General features: G+C 41.9%; 1 protein-coding gene and 1 long non-coding RNA gene across 3 annotated transcripts in view; one reads left to right on the top strand and one right to left on the bottom strand.

Moving 5' to 3' along the window:
- Positions 1 to 18379, top strand: part of SLC10A7 (solute carrier family 10 member 7) — a 223498-nt gene that overhangs the window by 184563 nt on the left and 20556 nt on the right. For both annotated transcript variants that reach the window (XM_032464468.1, XM_006187224.3), the window contains 3 exons: positions 1 to 166; positions 1125 to 1176; positions 10328 to 10401. In XM_032464468.1, coding sequence (XP_032320359.1) covers positions 1 to 166; positions 1125 to 1176; positions 10328 to 10401 — 292 coding nt within the window. The remainder of the gene's footprint in view (positions 167 to 1124; positions 1177 to 10327; positions 10402 to 18379) is intronic.
- LOC116658775 lies at positions 7417 to 16657 on the bottom strand. The gene is made up of 3 exons (XR_004314079.1): positions 15896 to 16657; positions 13099 to 13102; positions 7417 to 7428 (listed from the first exon to the last, which is right to left on the bottom strand). It is a non-coding gene; the product is annotated as an uncharacterized LOC116658775 (long non-coding RNA).

Below are 18379 nucleotides of genomic sequence, written 5' to 3'. Positions count from 1 at the left end.
GTCGTCCGAAGATACATCAAGGACTGGCTTGAAAGGAAGAAACCTCCTTTTGGTGCTATCAGCAGCAGTGTGCTCCTCATGATCATCTACACGACATTCTGTGACACGTTCTCCAACCCAAATATTGACCTGGATAAATTCAGCCTTATCCTCATCCTGTTCATAAGTAAGTTGGAAGGCGGGATATCCTTGCTCTCTGCTCAGCCTCCTCGGTAGCAAAGCTTAGGCACCTGTGTGCCTAAGCATTTCCAACGTTAATTTGATCAGAAGAGAATACTTCATTTCATATTGTATGTACGGACTCAGTGCCTTTCTCATGTGGATCTGCTCTTTAAAAAGACATCAGTTATGCACTTATGACTTAATCTCCTTTGTTTTTTATGTCTGATTTACAATGGTTGATGTCAGATGAAAGAAGCCACATTATCTGTCAAATTCAAATGTTAGATTTGAGCACTTTTTCGCCAGCTTATTTTATTGTAACTTTGAGCGAATCTTACCCCTTTTTGTGAATTAAAAGTAGGACTTAGACGATACTATCACTTTGTAAGTATAGTAATTGGATTGTATTGGTTAAAATGTGACTGTTCATGTAATTTTTTTCTATGAAAATATACCCAAAGTAAGATAGTTTCATTTTAAGAAGCAGCAGACTCTAAAATGCAAGTTAACTGCTAGGCTCAAAAATCAACCTTTTTTCTATTTATCCTGTAATACCAAAGACAACTCTTGGTAATTGTAATATTAAAGAACCTTTTGTTATTAAAATTGACATGAGTTATTCCAAAATATATGTTATATGCTACCACATTTATGCTATTTTCAGTTACTCATAAAGCAGCTTGTCCTAAATTGAACACATTAAATAACCACACTTTAAAAAGAGGGTTTTAGGGTTGCCCTGAGTAGCAAACACCATAGTTTATATCCGGGGATATCTTCAGTAAGGAGAAGTTGAGTCCTGCTCATTTAAATGATTCTGTCACTTGAACAATGTATGTTTGTTTGGCTTGTTTTTCTGTTTGAGTTCCCAGAAGTTTCAGATAAAACTAAGCATGCCAGTGAATATGTTGCAGACTGCTTTTTCGGTGCTAATTGAGATTCCATCTTTTTTCCTTCCTCAGTATGTTCTATTCAGCTGAGTTTTATGCTTTTAACCTTCATCTTTTCAACAAGGTAAGTGATTTGGTATCTCTCATTGTTAATTTCCTAGACAACAAATCACGCTCTTGACTTGGCTTCTGCGCGGCTGCCCTGTTGGTTTTTCTCCTGATCACTCCCTCTGGCTCCTGCCACCCTCAAGTTGTAGACAGGACCCAAGGGTCTGTTCTTGGTCCTGGGTTTGTTATTCACATTGTATGCTTAGGGGGCCTCCTCTGCTCCCCTGCCTCCAGCCCTCAGCTTCCCGCTGATGAAGCCCAGACTTTCCCTCTCACAGTTCCTCCAGAGCCTCAGCATTGTTTGTTTATCACTTCCCACCTGGCCATCTTCACCCGACTGTCTTAACAAGACCTCAGGCTCAAAGTATTCAAAATGGAATTCATCTTTTTCCCCAATACTTCCTCTTTCTGTCTAAATTTTTCATGGAACTACTATCCACAGTGTTACTCAGACTGGAATCCTTCACATCATTATTTTGAAAATGTCCTGATCCTACCTCAGTAGTATTTTTTGTGCTTCTGAAGCCACTTCCCTCATTCAGGCTCTCATGGCCTCTTTCTCCCTAGACTGTTGCCATGGAAATCTTACTGGTGTCTTCCTTTCCAGGCTGAACTTTTCTTCCACATTTCCTATTGCTTCCAGTGACTGAGTTCTGATAACAGCTTTCTTGTTCGGAGATCTTCAGTGGTCACCCAGTGCCTACAGGGTGAAGTTTATTTTTGGGGGGCTAAGTAAACCACTACTGGCGTTCATGCTGTCTAAGCTTTAGGCTGAGGTGAAATCTTTGCTGTTCGCTGGAGGAACCTCCTGCATTCTCACTTCAGTCCCTTCCTTAGGCTATCCCCAAGTCGACACTGGTCTCCATGTCCTAGTTCATTTTTCATGTTCTTAGAGGTTCACCTCTAATGCAACTCCTTCCACCGGTGTTATACATTCAACAGATACTACTTAAGCCTTTGGTAGGAGAAAGTTACCATAGCAAATCCCACAAGTAATGATTCTGACCCCTCATGAGTTTATAGACTGGATCTGTGCGCTGATAACTAAGTATCCTTCTGGTGCTGCAGTAACATAACGTGCAGACAAGTCAAGGAGGAAAGCACTTCCAACAAGAATAGGAGGGCAAGACCTCGTGGATGAGATGGGATTTGACATGAGTCACAAAAATAGCTAATTATTCAGCAAACACAGATGCCATGTGGGAGTTCTTGGGAGAAGAAACAATAGTGCAAACGTAGACACACACACACACACACACACACACACACACACACACACACACACACACACACACACACACACACACACACACACACACACACACACAGAGACTTGATAGAACAATAGGCGTAGAGGGAGATTAAAAATAATAGTGGTAACTGGAAAGGTAAGCTTGGACCAGATCGCCAGGCCCTTGAATGCCAGGGGATGGCAATGCGCTACCCAAGGGAAAGGGCCTGGGTTGTTTATGGCGCCCACAGTGGTGTCAGAGCGTGGACGGTTCAGGCCTCACATCAGGCGCTTGGCTCTTAGAGCACTCGGTGTAGCACGTGGCTGGTTGTAAACAGTCAATAAAAATTTATTGATTGGTGTAATTTGAAGCATTTTTCCCAAGCTTGTGGTTGTGATTTATGAAGTAAGAGTAAAGCCTAGAGCCATTAAGTCACAGGGAAACTGTGACTTAAGTGGGGAAATCTGAGAGCAGGAGCTATTTTAAAGTCCTTTTTGTAAGTGGCTTGTTACGGCACCTTTGAAAAGACGTTGGCCTTTCACTGGTTGTTTGTTTGTCGGTCCTTGTGGTGGAAGTAATCATCAGACCCCCTCATCTTATCCAGGAAGGATACAGATCTCCTGTCAGTGGCTGCAGAATTCCTTGAAAAGCACCGAATAGCCACTCTTGGGATCACTGAAGGAGGGGTAGGGGTGGGGAGTATGGCAACTAGCTAAGCATTTCAGCATGGGGTCGGCTGGGCTGTCACAAGGCCTTGAGGTTTTGAGGCCCTTCTATTCAGCCTTGTTCTGCCTTCAGTGAGGTTCTGTTGTAGGTTTTTGGGGTTTGGGGGTTTTTTTTTTGTTTTTTTCAGGGGGGTCATTAGGTTTGTTTGTTTGTTTGTTTAATTGTGGTACTGGGGATGGAACCCAGGACCTCATGCATGCTAGGCATGCACCCTACCACTGAGCCCTCCCCCCAGTTCTGGGGTGTGTTGAATTTGCTTGGCCCCCTGTCAGACATGTATGTTCTTTGGTGAACAACGGAATACAGAGTAGCTCTAATCGTGTTTCTGGCTAATGGTTAATGGCTAACACTCCATTAAATTTGGAGGATGTTTCAATTGGACAAAATTTACAAGCTGATTTTCACATTCTGCTTTCATGCTGGAAGACCTCATAGCACCTGAGGATTTTACTGGAGGAATGAAAAACAGCAGCACGCAGGCACTGTGCTAGGGACTGTGTCATTCTGACCGTGAAAGACTACGGTACTATGCATTTTTGTTGCTATTTTGCAGATGACGACCCACACTCAGAGTAGTTCAGGGGCTTGCCTAAAATCAGATTTTAGTAGTTTAGAGCTCACCCCAAATCAGATGGCAAATAGTGCGCTTAGAATTGAAATTCATTTCCATTTGACATTTCCAGAAGCATTTACCCATGCTTTTTTCCACTGCACTAAACTATTTCGTTTACTTTTTAAATTCATCATACTTGTTTTGGTTGGGGAATTTGTAGAGAGTATTTAACTGGATTCTTCAAGTTCATACACACATACAAACAGATTAGTCAAAGATACCAAGAGAGCCCATTGAGCGTCCTTTTCTTTTCCTCCTTTTTATTCCTTCCTTCTTAGAATTAGTGAAATTGGCCTGTGGTGCATTTTTTTTTTCTTTTACTTACCGGTTAATAAAGCTAAAACCAATCCAGATATCAGGAGACAAAAATCTCATCATGGAAATCGGCCTGTCTTTTTTTGTGCAGGATGCCAGTGACCTCTGATGGTGGAGGTTTAGCATAAACCAGGAGAGACCCAGCCTAGAAAATTCAACTTCCCTGCAACACTCTGCTTCTGTGGTTAGCATTCTCAGGTTTATAGACCTGGCATGTGACCGTGGTATTGTCTGGCCTGTGAGCCTCTTCTGCTCTGCATATTTAAAATATATTTGAGAGTTATTATTCTGTGTTCTCATTTATCTTTCTGCAGAATAATGTCAGGGTTAAAAATGCCAACCCTGGAGTCAGAGGGACTCGAGGCTGAATCCTGTTTCACTATGCTGTAACTTTTGTCACTTGCCTCATTTGAAAGTGGAGATAGGTACCTCCTACTATCTCTTCAGGTCATCTGGAGAATTAAATAATACACACCTAAAGCCCTGAGCATAATACCTAATGTATAGTAAGTGCTCAAGAAATGTTAGCCGCTGTAAAATATTTATTATAGCAACATAGTTTATATTATTTCAAAAACTAATTATGGACGAGAGAGAATTAGCATTTCTAGTTTTGTAATACATTCTACTTGACGCTGTCTGTCTCAGTTGCTAGGAACTGGGAGTTGATTCTTCAAACCAAGAGTCTGTTGCCCATAGTGACCGAAGCTTTCTGCAACTTTCAGAAGCTTCAACGTTAAAAGAAAAATGTTGAAAAAGTTTAGAAAAAGAAAGCAATAATTTTAAAAATATATGTGAGACAGTTTGGTGGGTGAATGACTAGAGTAATGGAAACGAGAGTGTCCCTAGGGTGACAAAAGAAACCGTGAAGAAAGGAAAAGGAAGAAAACAGGTATTCAGATATTTGTATTAGGTGCTTCAGTCCTTATCAGGACATTTGCAGTCAGATGTCTCATTGAGCCTCTCGCCACAGCCCTGGGAGGGAAGGACGGTGGCCTGAAGGGTGAGGGAGGGAGAAAAGGGGGGTGGACGACCATTGCTGTTAGTGGGAAGTGTCCTTACATCTCAGAGAGGGGGCGGCCCGCCAGAGCTTTCGGTAACTTGTCTAGTGCCACACGGCTAATGACAGACAAGGACTCTCAAAACGGGTAAAGACAAAACAGGTACAGAGGTTCACAAAGGAGAGTCTTTCACTTGGAAGTTTCCCCCTGTGAAAACAGTGGGCTTAGGCGGAACCACCTCAGAGGACCTCCTCTGCTCCACATTCTGTAATTCTCCTCGTAAAGCCTTCTGACACGTTTTCCTTTGTGGGTACTGCAAAGGAAGGCAAAATAAATATTATGTGGGAAACACTGATTGAAAGCTTTGTGAGAGACTAAAGAGACCAGTTGTGAAGAAAAGGAAATAAACATCTCGAGGGAAGCCAGAGTAATCAAAAGGATTATAAAAACAAGATAAAAAGAAAATCAATATTAAAAAGAGATAAGGTAGAGTTAGAAAATAAATAGTAATGGGATGCCTTTCAAGAGTGTGAACAGATACAATAGAGATGCTAATCACTGAAAGTAATTCTAGTTATTACTGCTTAATAGAATGGACGGGCGGCTTCGTTCTGTGTGTTGTCCTGATTTCCTGCCGCTGGGTGGGTGAGGGAGGGCCACTTACTAGGAGAGCTGCTCTCGGACACTGAGTTGCGTGGTGGTTTCGGCTTTCTGGTTTTGACAATGTTTTGCTCAGATGGCAAACGTGTCTTCAATATTTGGGGCAACCTACTTTAGGCAACTGGGCGTCAAGATCCCTTTTGGGAAAACACAAGACAAAATGTTATTGTATTTGACCACTCGGTGACGAAAGAAATACTGGATGCACAGTGCTTAGAAGAGTGCTCAGTAAATGTTTGCTGCTGTGCTCACTCACCATCATCACCCCGCCATCATCAGCCTCCTCCTCATTCGGGCGGAGGGTTAAGTGAGCACAACCGGCTTTCTCCAAGATCCGTGATGTGGAACAACGGTCTGTTACCATATAGATAGAGTTTAAGGCAGCCCTACCTAGATGAAATATTGTTTTGTTTTTGGTTTTGGTTTTTTTTTAAGCACAAAAAGTAGCACTTTATTTTTTTATTTTCTCTTTTACAATTTTACACTTTTTTCCCATTTTTTTTACTGAAATATAGTTGATTTACAATGTTACATTAGTTTCTAGTGTACAGCATAGTGATTCACATATATATGTATATGTACATATATACACACACACACACACACACACACATTTTCTTTCTCATATTCTTTTCATTACAAGTGGCTATAATGAAAACAAAACTTATGGTTACCGGGGGAAAGGGGGAAGGAGGGATAAATTGGGAGTTTGGGATTAGCAGATACAAACTACTATGTACAGAATAGATAAACAACAAGGTCCTACGGTATAGCACAGGGAACCGTATTCAGTGGCTAATAGTAACCTGTAAGGAAAAAGAATATGATGGAATATTGTTTTTTAACCTTAAATATTTCAATATTATGTCCCAGTTCCCCCTCCCCACTGAAGGACTTTGTGTCCGCAGAACTATAGGGCAGTGTTCCAACCCACAGCAGGCTGCAGACCTCCCAGCGTGGGCTTACTTGCCGCAGTCCCCTTGCCCAGGAGCAAGGGACTAGTAAGCATGCCTTGCAGGCACCCTCTTTGGCCACACTGGAAGTGCCGCTCCAGCCTGGCAGCCAGGGCCAGGTTAAGTCAGAGCCTTCTCGGCCAGAGAGATTTTGACACGTTAGAGATGTGTTGTAATCTGGAAAAGGACAAATATCACACAGAACAAAGCTCGCCCAAGAATTGTATCGCCAGACTCTCTTGGAAGAAAACCAAAGCGCAAAAATCCAGATGCAGCAATACTCGGGGACAAACACAGGCAGCCAAAGACTTGAAAGGTCCTGTCGTGTTACTGACGCCACAAGCAGTGTGTGGAGAGCAGCCCCAAACCAGCTGGAGGCCAGTTGGGTGCGCTCCGTGTCCCACCAGCCCAGGCGGGCCTTCTTTCCCGGGGAAGTTTCTTTACTCATCGTGCACTGACTACGGATCCTATTCCCCAGTCTGTGTATTTCAGGTTCTTCTCGTTTCTCAGGTTCTCAGGCCTCAGTGTTACCTCAAATCCTCTGTGGGTCAGTGAAGTGCCTCATGCTTTATAAAGGAAGTAAAATCTCTGACATAAATTACCCCCACTTTCTTATTCTCTACCTGGAAAATGTCTGTAATTTTTACTTACCTTTATCTTCTTTTGGGGGGGATAGGCGTGGAGTTAATGAGGTTTATTTATTTATCTTAGAGGAGGCACTGGGGATTGAACCCAGGACCTCGTGCGTGCAAGGCATGTGCTCTGCCGCTGAGTTCTGCCCTCCCCCATCAGCTTGTCTTTTTTTTGCACAGACTGCAGGACACTCTCCTCTTGGGCTAATCCCCTCAGCCATGTCTTCTCAGCCCCTCTGAGGCCATGGTTTCATCTGTAATTTCTCACTGCTCTGTCTGTACTCTCTGTCATAGTCCTGTTCAGCTCCATGGCCCTTTTCTTCTCTTCACCAGATTTCTTGAAAACACAGCCCCCTCACTACTGCAGATTCAGTACACTTGAACATCAACTCCTGGGCCTCTTCGTCCATTCCCTATTTCCATGAATGCTTTAATGCTCCTCTTGGTCCCAGATGCTCAAAGTTTCCAATTTCTCTTTAATCTGTCTTCTTCTCTCCAAGCAACGTGAACAATAAAAACTGTAAACTAGCTGTATGAAACACTTGCAGTGTGCCAAGTTCTTAACAAACACTGGCCTCTCTCCGCACACCAACTCTCAGAAGCAGGCAGTATTATATGCATTTTATAAATAAGCAGAAGGATGGTCTGTATTTAAATCCAAGTATGTTTGCCCTCATGCCTGTGCTCTTAAGCTGTTGGGAGGGACTATTTCATAGAAGTTACCAGTTAACAGGTTCTTTTAATTCTTCTTCATGGCTCTTACCACCAGCCCCTGCCCTCACTGGGGTTCTTGAGACCCTAAGTCTTTCTGTTCCTGGCCTCAGCTCATCAGCCTCAGTCTTAGACTGGGCGGGGTGATCACTCTTCCTTACAGACAGATCTGACTGTGTCATTCTACTGTCCCAAGTCCTGCGGCAGCATCCCTTCTGCTGTCTTATCAAGTCCACACTCCTGGTCGTAAGCACATGTCCCGGCACACCAAGTCAGCCTAAAGGGTCTGCTCTCTGCCGACCGCCCCTCACTCCCATTCTTCAGTTCCTGCCCCCTCCCTGAAACACGCATCTGTGCATGTCTGAACCCATTCCTTCAAGCCTAGCTCAGTTGTCATGTCCTCCAAGAAGGTCCTCCAGGTGCTCCAGCATCATGCCAAGCTTGAGATCATCCTTCTCTGCAGTACCAAAACATCCAGTTTCTCTCTTTCTCCCTCCCTCCCTCCTTCTTTCTCAACTGAGGTGAGACAGCAGAAATTCACTTTGGAAAAATGTTATTTAAAAAAAAAAAAAGCTGCAGGTAAGACTGGTTGGGAAGCATGAGCTTACAGTGATTTTTTATCAAACGAGAGGAGACGTAAGGGCAGTTTAAATATTCTCTTAACATATGCACAGAGGAGGAAGTGGAGGAGGAATGGGTCCTTCTCCCCTCCAGTGAGCATACAGCCAAGAGCCAGGATGTGGGAGCTATTTAGGGGAGCTTTTTCTCCCAGTGGAAGTCACATATAAGGATGAGGTTACTAAGGGCAATGGTGGGATCTCTTTCTTTAGAGATCCTTAACAATGGTTAGGTGGTTATATCTGCAACCATATCCATGCCCCAGGTTCTAGAATGCTTCTCCATTTGCTAACTCTTGTCTGAGTTCAGGGCAGGGAATATGTAATCTCACTATACCTTCCAACTCTGATTCTGCAGGGAGAAATAGTTTCTAGCATATCAAAGACACAATAATAATATTTACATTTCTAGCCTTTTCGGTTCCTGGCTCTCTAAATCTTTATACTCTAAAATAGGAAATCTCACTATGATATTCACCACTAGTGACCCTCATAACATTTAAAAGATTTTGACTCAGCAAGATTTTTTTTTATGCTTAACGTATTATGTAACAATAAAGCATAGCAGTTAAGAGCATCAGCACAGGAGCCAGACTTGATTTAAATCCTGGCTCTGTCACTCACTAGTTATGGGGCCCTGAGTAGGTCACATAACTTCTGTGTGCCTCAGTTTTCTCATCTGTAAATAGGGATATTGTATAGCCTACCTGATGGAGCTTATGTCTTTACATGCAAAGATCTTAAAAGAATACCTGACCATTTACAGCAACCTGGTTGGGCCTAGAGATGATCATACCAAGTGAAGTAAGTCAGACAGAGAAAGACAAGTATCACACAATATCACTTACATGTGGAATCTAAAAAAAAAAAAAAAGGACACAAACGAACTTATTTACAAAACAGAAACAGACTCACAGACATAGAAAACCAACTTATGGTTACCAAGGGGGAAAGGGACGGGGAGGGGAAGGATGAATTGGGAGTTCAGTATTTGTAGATACTAACTACTATATGTAAAACAGATTTAAAAAATAAGGTCCTACTTTATAGCACAGATAACTATATTCAATATCTTGTAATAGCCTATAAAGAAAAAATATGAAAAAATATATATGTAAATGTATAACTGAATCACTATGCTGTACACTAGAAATTAACACAACATTGTAAATCAACTATACTTCTATGAAAAGAATACCTGAGATATGGTAACTGCTAAAAATTGGTAATTTCTTATTTTTACTAAAACATATGATGTTAAATCTTTATTCATACCATGTTGTTCTCAAAGGCATGTGTTTGCTTCCCAAAGGATGCATTGCTCCTTGAGGGAAGCAGTTTTAGAGATACATTAACTCTTTCAAGCTGCTGGGTTAAAATCAAGCGATAGCTTAGTGGCTTAGCTCACGGAGTTCCTGGCTGCATGATTTTTATAAACTTCTGCACCACAGGCTGATGACATATGTAACCTTAGGAGAGCTCCACAACACATTTTTAAAACTATCTCCTTTTCATGGATAAACAACTCAGAAATTATTGTCTAAAATGAAAATTTAAGCATCTGTGTGCATTTTGGTACAGAATGACTTCTGTCACCAGGATTGATTAGAGGGATGTTAACGTGAAGGTAGGTGCTACATTTGATTTAGGATATGTTAAATAGGCTTTTTATAAAACTATTTGTAAAACATTTTTTCTTCCCCCTAGGAATAATTCGAGTTTCACGCCAGCAGACACTGTGGCTATCATTTTCTGTTCCACACACAAATCCCTCACGTTGGGTAAGTGATTTGCAGATTTCAAAACCAACTTAATATTGCCCTCTGAGAATTACATCCTATGATTTTGAAATTCAAACAACAGTTCAGATTATACGGAATGGGGTATTGTCCACTGTGTTACATAAAGAACAATAGCAAAGTATGAATGGGTCATTGCTCTGAAATACTGTTATTTGATTGAACCAATTTTTGAGGGCCTAAATTTAATAGTATAGGATTTAGCTTTATTTGTAATCATGTTTTCGATTCTCATAAAATGTCTTCAATGTAGAATGTTAATGTTAAAAGCTGGCAGAAGAATGGAGGGTGTGGTTGGGGGTTAGGGGAGTGCAATGAGCAAAAGCTTGGCTTTAGAAGGCTCCAGAGTTACCTCTGGAAAATGTTAACTTATCTTCTGGAAGCTTGGAGCAAGGTGGGAATAATGTGATTACTCTAATTTGATATTGACATTAGTTTGAAGTTCATGTCAGAATGTTATTTCTCTAAAGAAGCAGTATAGTTATCATTAACTCAATCTGATTAGCCCCTAAAGTGAAGTGAGTATGTATTTAATGGACAAAAATAGATCCAAAAAAGTGCTATTTTCTACTTAGCTTTATCCAGTTTAGTGGCATGATCTCAATAACCTATCCAGACCTATCTGGAATCCATGTTTTTAGTCATTAAAAGTCATTAAGTAATCAGAAGCTTTATTGAAATATACATCATTCATCATTCACAGGCTCCTTGGGGTAGCAGGTACACGGTGGTAAAACTAATATTAAAAACGCCTTTACATTTTGGTGAGTGACTAACTTTAGAGAATAAAAGATCATGACGTTCTCTGAGTCTGCTCATGTCAAAGTTCAGTCTGTAAACTGGAAAACGAAGACACGTCATAATGGTTTTACTAACCCCAAGCATATCTGTCTGATAGAATCTGTCGTCAGTCTTGCAGGGTTGAGGAAATGATTTAGAAATTGGACAAATTCTTCAGGGAGCACTTGCTATGGAGGGCTTCCACTTACTTGAGTAAATTACGCACGTACCGTTCATCCGTCGCAGTACGTCTGTTAGGTTTTCTTCGTGATCACCTCCAATGGAAGTTGAAAGAGCTTTGGAAGCCACATTGCAATCCTGATGTCGTGACCCCGGGCAAGTCACTTAACCTCCCTGAACCTTGGCTTTCTCATGCTTTCTCATCTGTAAAATGGGGTGGAGAATACTTGGTAAGCTGTTGTAAAAATTAAAGATAAAATTTGTCAAGTACCTAGCACAGTACTTGTACATAATACAAGTCCGTACGTGACAGGCTACATGCAGCAATTGCACTGTGTGGTTTTTTTTTTTTTTTTTTGAGTGGAGGCACTGGGGGTTAAACCCAGGACCTCATGCTCGCTAAGCACGTGCTCTACCACTGGGCTATACTCCCACCCCAACTGCACTGTGTATGGATTGCTGGGGGTGAAACGAGGTAGCCCACCCAGAGAGCTTGATGTGCTCCCTGGCACGTGGCGGGCACACTTAGAGCAATGGCTGTTGTTATTAGTTATTAACTGTATTAGTTATGACCGTGTTACCATTTCCAAGGTTCCAGTCCCTTGACCCTGGAACATCTTGTAGATGTTCATGTCACAGTCGTGGTTTAATAATTGACCTCAAATCATCTCGTACATTTTTCCCCATATGGTTGTTGAGACATGATGCCTGCTGCTTCAGGTCTCCTGAACAGTAAGGGGCTGTTACAAAGGCAGGGAGTCCAGAGCCAGGCGCTGCCAGACTCCTGAGAGGTCGGGAGTCGGGGATCAAATGCACCTGTGTCCTTAGAGCAGGTGCTGTGCCCTGGCTACACCAAATACGCTTTTGCCTTTCTGCCTTTCAAACCCGCTCTGCCCCTAGAACGTGCTTTTGTCAGGAAAACCAAAATAAGTTCTGTTTGTTTGTTTCTCCATTATGTTTTTCTCTGCTGAGCTGGCGGTTTCGAACAAAGAGCTCAACCCAAGAAGTTTACTGCAATGTGATCAGTATTCTGTTCTTTTCTATAAGCAGAATACCTCCCCGTTTGGTCTTTTTTTTCTTTGCATTTTTCTTAGTCTCAAAGCCATATGCTTCTGTTCTCGATTCTTCCTAATTTTCAGGCAAACAGATGGGTGCTCTGAACACCAATCAAAAAGTAGCTGTTTTGCTAAAAAGGATTGGGTTAACTCGGACTTTTGTCTGCGTTTGCACTTTGTTTCTGCAGCGTTCTCCCATGAAACAGATACTCAGATCCTCCAGTGAGATACTGATGTGTGGTATCTAAGTAACCAGGTTAGTGTAAATCCTTCCATATTTCTGTAACATGGTAGATCTGGCCTCTCCTGGAACTGGAAGAGCGAACTGCTCATCCTGACTCTTCCACTAAGACAGCCCCAGGCCTCAGTTTCCTAAGCTCTTAGATCAGGGAATGTTATTCCAGCGAGGCGATTCTGTCATGCCTTGATCAGAACCGGCTTCCTTCCTGCAGTCTCCTAATTAACATTTATAAAAATGACGTCCTCACTGCTTCCTATCTCAGTGAGGTGGCATGGGTCACCCTCGTCCAGGAACACCCTTAGTTCTACATACAGCAAAGGGTGTTTGCATCTTATTGCTAGCATGGCCTTGTTAAGCCCTGTCCACTTACTGTATCAGTTTTCACAAAGTCCAATGCGTGTTTTCCTCTCCTGGTGACCTGACATCTCTGGTGCAGAGGATGTGTGTGGCAGTGACCTGAGCTCCAGGCTGATGATTATCCTAATGGGACTTCTCTGCTGCATGGCCGCGACAGAACATCCCACTAAGTGTGAAGAATTCATATTTCAGAAAGCAGGGGGCACATTTCAGGGAATATCACTCAGAGTTATACTTCCTCTTACCTCTCACACCAAGATGAAATACACAGCAGATTTTAATATATCTATTTGACATGTAGAAACTATATCTGTCCCTTTTGTGATCACTGTCAAAATATTTCTTCTAGTGATTTTACACACACACACACACACACACACACACATCTTAAATAGAATACAGTAAGAATGCCTTATGAAATAATATATATTATTACATCCAGTATTTGTATTTAAGAATAAATTATTGCTGGCAAAGTAGTACCCAGGTAACTAATGAACCAAAGACGAAAACTCTGGCCTGAGACGCCTCCTGGATACCCTCTTGTCCGTACACTTGCGGTTTATTTTATTGTTCTTGCTTTCGCCCTGTCTCAGTCTCTTCGGTGCGCTTGCATCTACACACATGCTGAATTTGATTCATGGCTTTTATTAGGGCATTTGCCATTGATTGATTAGTTCTTCGTATTAGTACTTTTTCTATTGATTGATTGCAGATGAAGTGACTATTTGACCTTTAATTATGAGGCTTCCTATTGAAAATGACATTGAGCTATGGCTTCACATAATCCATCTGGAAAGCCTGACATGATTCCACTCCCTGGAGTTCGTTCAGGAAGGAGGAGGAGGCCTGGAGGAAGTGCAGAGCTATCACTGGGCCTCGTCTGAAACAAAACTACAGGGCTTGTGTGCTGCTCGCCTAGAGTTGCGACTCAGGGTCAGAGGTAATTATATCTTGTCCAGACAGCATCACTTGCTGTGGGTTGCCCTAAAAGCCATGAACTCTCCCAGATTATTCTCTAGTTGGATGGTGATATTCGTATAATAATGAGAAGGTATTTTACAGAGATAGAACAGCTTGCACCTCGTTACTGATGGTTCAGTGCATGCCCAGTCGGGCTCATCGTGAAAAAAATTCCAGCCTTGGGTCATAATCCAAGGTTCGAATTATTAGTATTTCACTTTTTAAAAATCTTTTTCTCTTGAGTATTCGAGTCACTTTGCTTATCCAGAGTTCTAACATGCATAGAAAGCTTTCTCGTATTCCTAGAAAGAGAAATGTTTAAGGATGTTTGAGATCCTTAAAGTGTATGTTTATAGTAGTTTTTCATGTTTTCAAATGGCGAGATTGAAAGCGTACACTCTTCGAGTGTGTCAGCTGACAGCTGGCAATCAATTGTGAGGTTCCCAGATGTTGCTTATTTCCAAAGGCTTTTCCGAATTGAAAGAATGCTGTTTAAATTTTAAATAGCATGTCATGAGCAACGTTTATTAAAAGTCCACTATGGGCCGTACCATTTGTAGACATTTGTACACAGAGACCAGTCACGGCAGCTGTGCTGCATGTTGAACTTCATTATGAGTCTGCGGTCGCATTTACACAGCTGAGCGTTGACGAGAAACTGTGCATTAAGCAAGAAGAACATAGCTTTTTGGTAGACGTGGGATTCTGGAAAGAGTGGAACAGATCGCCAACCTGATTATCACCAATGATTCTAGTCTGGATTCAAGTTCCAGTTCTCTCACCAAAAGCTGGAACAAACACTTAATTGCCATCAGCCTCAATTTCCAAATCTGTAAAATGAGAAGATGAACAAGTCGGGTCGCTGAGATTCCTTCCAGTTTTAGGCTTCTGTGAGCCTGGTGCCAAGTGATTGATGTTACCATTAAGTTCCCCTGCTCTGTGCGAAAAGGAAAAGAGTTCTGGAAAGGAACAGCTATGTAAATAATGTTACATTACAAGAAAGGAGATAAGGCTGTTATGTTTTCCTGAAGAGGTTCAAAAATATCTTCATCCTCTCTGAAGAGTTTCATGGGAGAAACAAAATATGAAAAGGATTTTGTTTTCCATTTTATTTAGAAGCTTTTCAAGAGAGCTAAAGGATTACCTGCAGCTTGGGCTGAAACGATCGCTTGACAACATCTGGGTCGTTTTCTCAAGGGGAAATGGAATTGAAATACAAAAGTTTGCATTTCTGTTTTTCTTTTCCCTGTAAAAGCTTCTTTGTGATTCTATTTGGCACACAAAGCCTATTATCTTAATAAAACTGCCCTACGATTGGGAAGCACTTTTTTAAACCCTTGAATTCACTAAATCGTGTTACCTAAACAATCTCGAGTATTAGTAAGTCAGTAATTATAACCAAGAAATGAAAGCATAGAAAAAATTCTTAAATTTATTCCACATCATATAACTAATAGAGGGTAGATTCCAGGTCTCCTAACATCCAGAACTGCATTGAAAAACATGATATGAAAGCACTTTGAAGACCAAAGTGTACTAGACTGAGCCAAAGTATTATAATTGTGCCCTCTCAACATAGGTTTGAATTATTTTATTGATTGTTTAAGGAAAAAAAATTACTTCTGATTACATTGTTCATTATAAGACAGTTTTAAAATAGTCAGTATCTCTCATTGTGGCCATAAGCATATATTCCTTGTGGCCTAGTCATTAACTGGCTCTCATTCCTTATATTTTCTTTATTAATGAAAGGTTATATTCTATTTAAAGTGTGCCTTGTTGAGCCAGCCCTTACCTTTCATGGGCCATCACTGTCTACACTCCGTTCTTATAGACTAAGAGCTGCAGTGCTTTTTGACAGTAAACTAGTAAGGGGAAAACAGGAGTCCAGAGTAAAGACAGAAAATAGAAGGCCGTGCTTGGGGCATAGCTGTAAGCGTATTTTCTGTCCTGCAATTTGCTCCTGCAGTTCTGTAAGGACAGGCAGTTTGGGGACCTCTACCATCTGACAGATTTTTAAAGATGCCTCTGAAATTAAAGACCCAGTAGGTTTTACCACCATGCTGGAGACAGGTGGGGGAGTGTCTTGTTTCATAGTATTTTCTGATCCACAGGAGGAAAGAGAGAAATGCCAGTTCTCAAACAACGTGATACACTTAGGTTCCTCAGAGGTTTACAGATGATTTTGTTTTGAACTCTTGATTCTGAGTTGGTGTCTGAAATTCATCACTAGCATCTCCAGACTTTGTAATAAAAATTTAGGAAGTCCCCAGGTTCCACGGAAGTATCAAATTAAAGACATTAATACCTCTTAGGAGCACAGACATTGTAAACTGAGTATAATTCAATTTAAAAAAAACCCTCTTTGGGGGATCCCTAGCCTGACCCTCATGTCCCATTCTTCTTTGTTCCTTTTTATTTTATCTATTCTTATTATTTTAAGGAGGGGGTAATTAGGTTTATTTATTTACTTATTTTTAAGCGAGGTACTGGGGACTGAACCCAGGACCTCATGCATGCTAGGCAGACACTCTACCACTGAGCTATACCTAAGCCCCATCTTCTTAATGTTACAGCAGGAGATGTCCGCCATACTCAGCGTCCGCCAAGACCTCTGCCCTGATACCCCCACGCTTCTTTCTGCTCTTTCTCCACGTTTTCCTTCGCCAGGGACTGCTAGAAGTTTTTAACCGCAATCTGCAGTTAGAAATACCTTTGACAGTGTGATCCAGAAAACATTTGCATGTGTGTAAAAGTTTTACAAAACAACATTCACTCTTACTTTATGTGATACATCCCATATTCTAGCCAAGTGGTAGATAAAAACCCATTCAAGTGATTTAACAACTCATTAATGGGGTCATAATCCAAGGTCTGAAAAATACGACGTTATATCTTGCTTGGTGAAATTTTATCGCCTTCCTCAAATAGTGACCATGTAGGCTTTGGCTACTACTGTCCCTTTTCCACTGAACTTTAAGCCAAATTTCTGATACCAAGTAGGAATCAGAACTAAATTAATAAGTTCAAACTAGGAATAAATCTTGATTTGCAGTAAGATCAGCTCCATTCAGAATTCATTAATCCAGCTTATATAATAGAGTTTCTATACTTTTTGTTGATTTATTTTTTAATTATTTTTTTCTCTATTCAACATGTTTTCAGTTAGTAATAATAACAGTGAACATTAATTAGGTACTTAAGAGGCGAACCCTGTGCGAAGTGCGTGTTACAGGACTTGGTTACGTGACAATACTTCACGGTGACGGTGTAGATTTCAGAGCCCCGGACAGCCCACCGCTCTGATGGAGAACTCTCACTGGCGTGTGCAGTAAGAAAGCACCCCAGTGGCAGCTACAACAGATGCCTGTGTATCTCTCTTAACCAGCGACTTTGCTAATTAGCATAATAAATTCAGAAATAGGTTTTTATTGATGAAATTACTGACTTGTTGCTTTGCATGGTAAATACAGTAAACGGACCCTCACTGATACGCAGACTGCCTAAAAACTTTATAGAGACACGCTTCCCACTTTCTGAAAGAATCTAGCAAATCCTATAGCCTGAGTATGAAATCCCCAGGGCTGTGCGGGAGGCCTGATCACTACCCGGTTTTGTGCCCAGCCTCTGTCTGGAGGACCGGTAGTCACCTGAGGCTGACTGTCAGGGTCACTGAACTCTGCTCTGGACTGTAGCCTCGGTGCCTTGAGATGCCTCCTTCTGCCAGGTGCTGGTGGGAGCACTTGAAAGGTCAGGGCTGGGACTTTAGCTGACAGACACGATAGGTTTGCTGAAACTGCTTTTGTGCTTGACTGCTAATACGTGTTGTGTTAAAAATGCACGTATGTACGGCAGCTTACTTTTCAGAGCTGCTGGCAAGGGGATGGAGGGGATCTTCACCTACCCTTAAAACGTCTTTAGCCACTACACACTGTCTGCCCGAAGGACTCTGGATCTTAGGGACGCCTGACCAGCCTGGTGTAGGTCACGTCCATGCCGTGCATCAGCTCCCATCACTCCCACGGTGACCCCCATAAAGGAAGTGAGATCCCAAGGGCACACCACTTGCCCAAGTCGCGTGACCCCAGGTGGCAGAGCAGGACGTCCAGCCAGGTCTGACTCTTGGCCGCTGTGCCGAGTGATGAGGAGAGTTTTGCAGAAGGTTCTCTGCTGTGAAACCCGGCTTCTGGCATCAGCCCTTGGTTACTACGCACGGACAGTTTAGGCCAGGTGATCTCTCTGGGAGCCTTCTAGTTCTAACGTTCACTAATACCCTGATTTTGAAAGATTTCACTGCTAGCTGTAGAACCTTGAGTCATTCAGAGGGACCAGAAGATCAGCATTTCTCAAAGGGCAGCCCTTAAGTATATAGCAGATTACTTCC

This window comes from Camelus ferus, chromosome 2 (genome assembly GCF_009834535.1).
Source record: "Camelus ferus isolate YT-003-E chromosome 2, BCGSAC_Cfer_1.0, whole genome shotgun sequence".
NCBI lineage: Eukaryota > Metazoa > Chordata > Mammalia > Artiodactyla > Camelidae > Camelus > Camelus ferus.
Note: the sequence above shows the minus strand (reverse complement) of the source record. Positions and strands in the feature narration are given on the sequence as shown.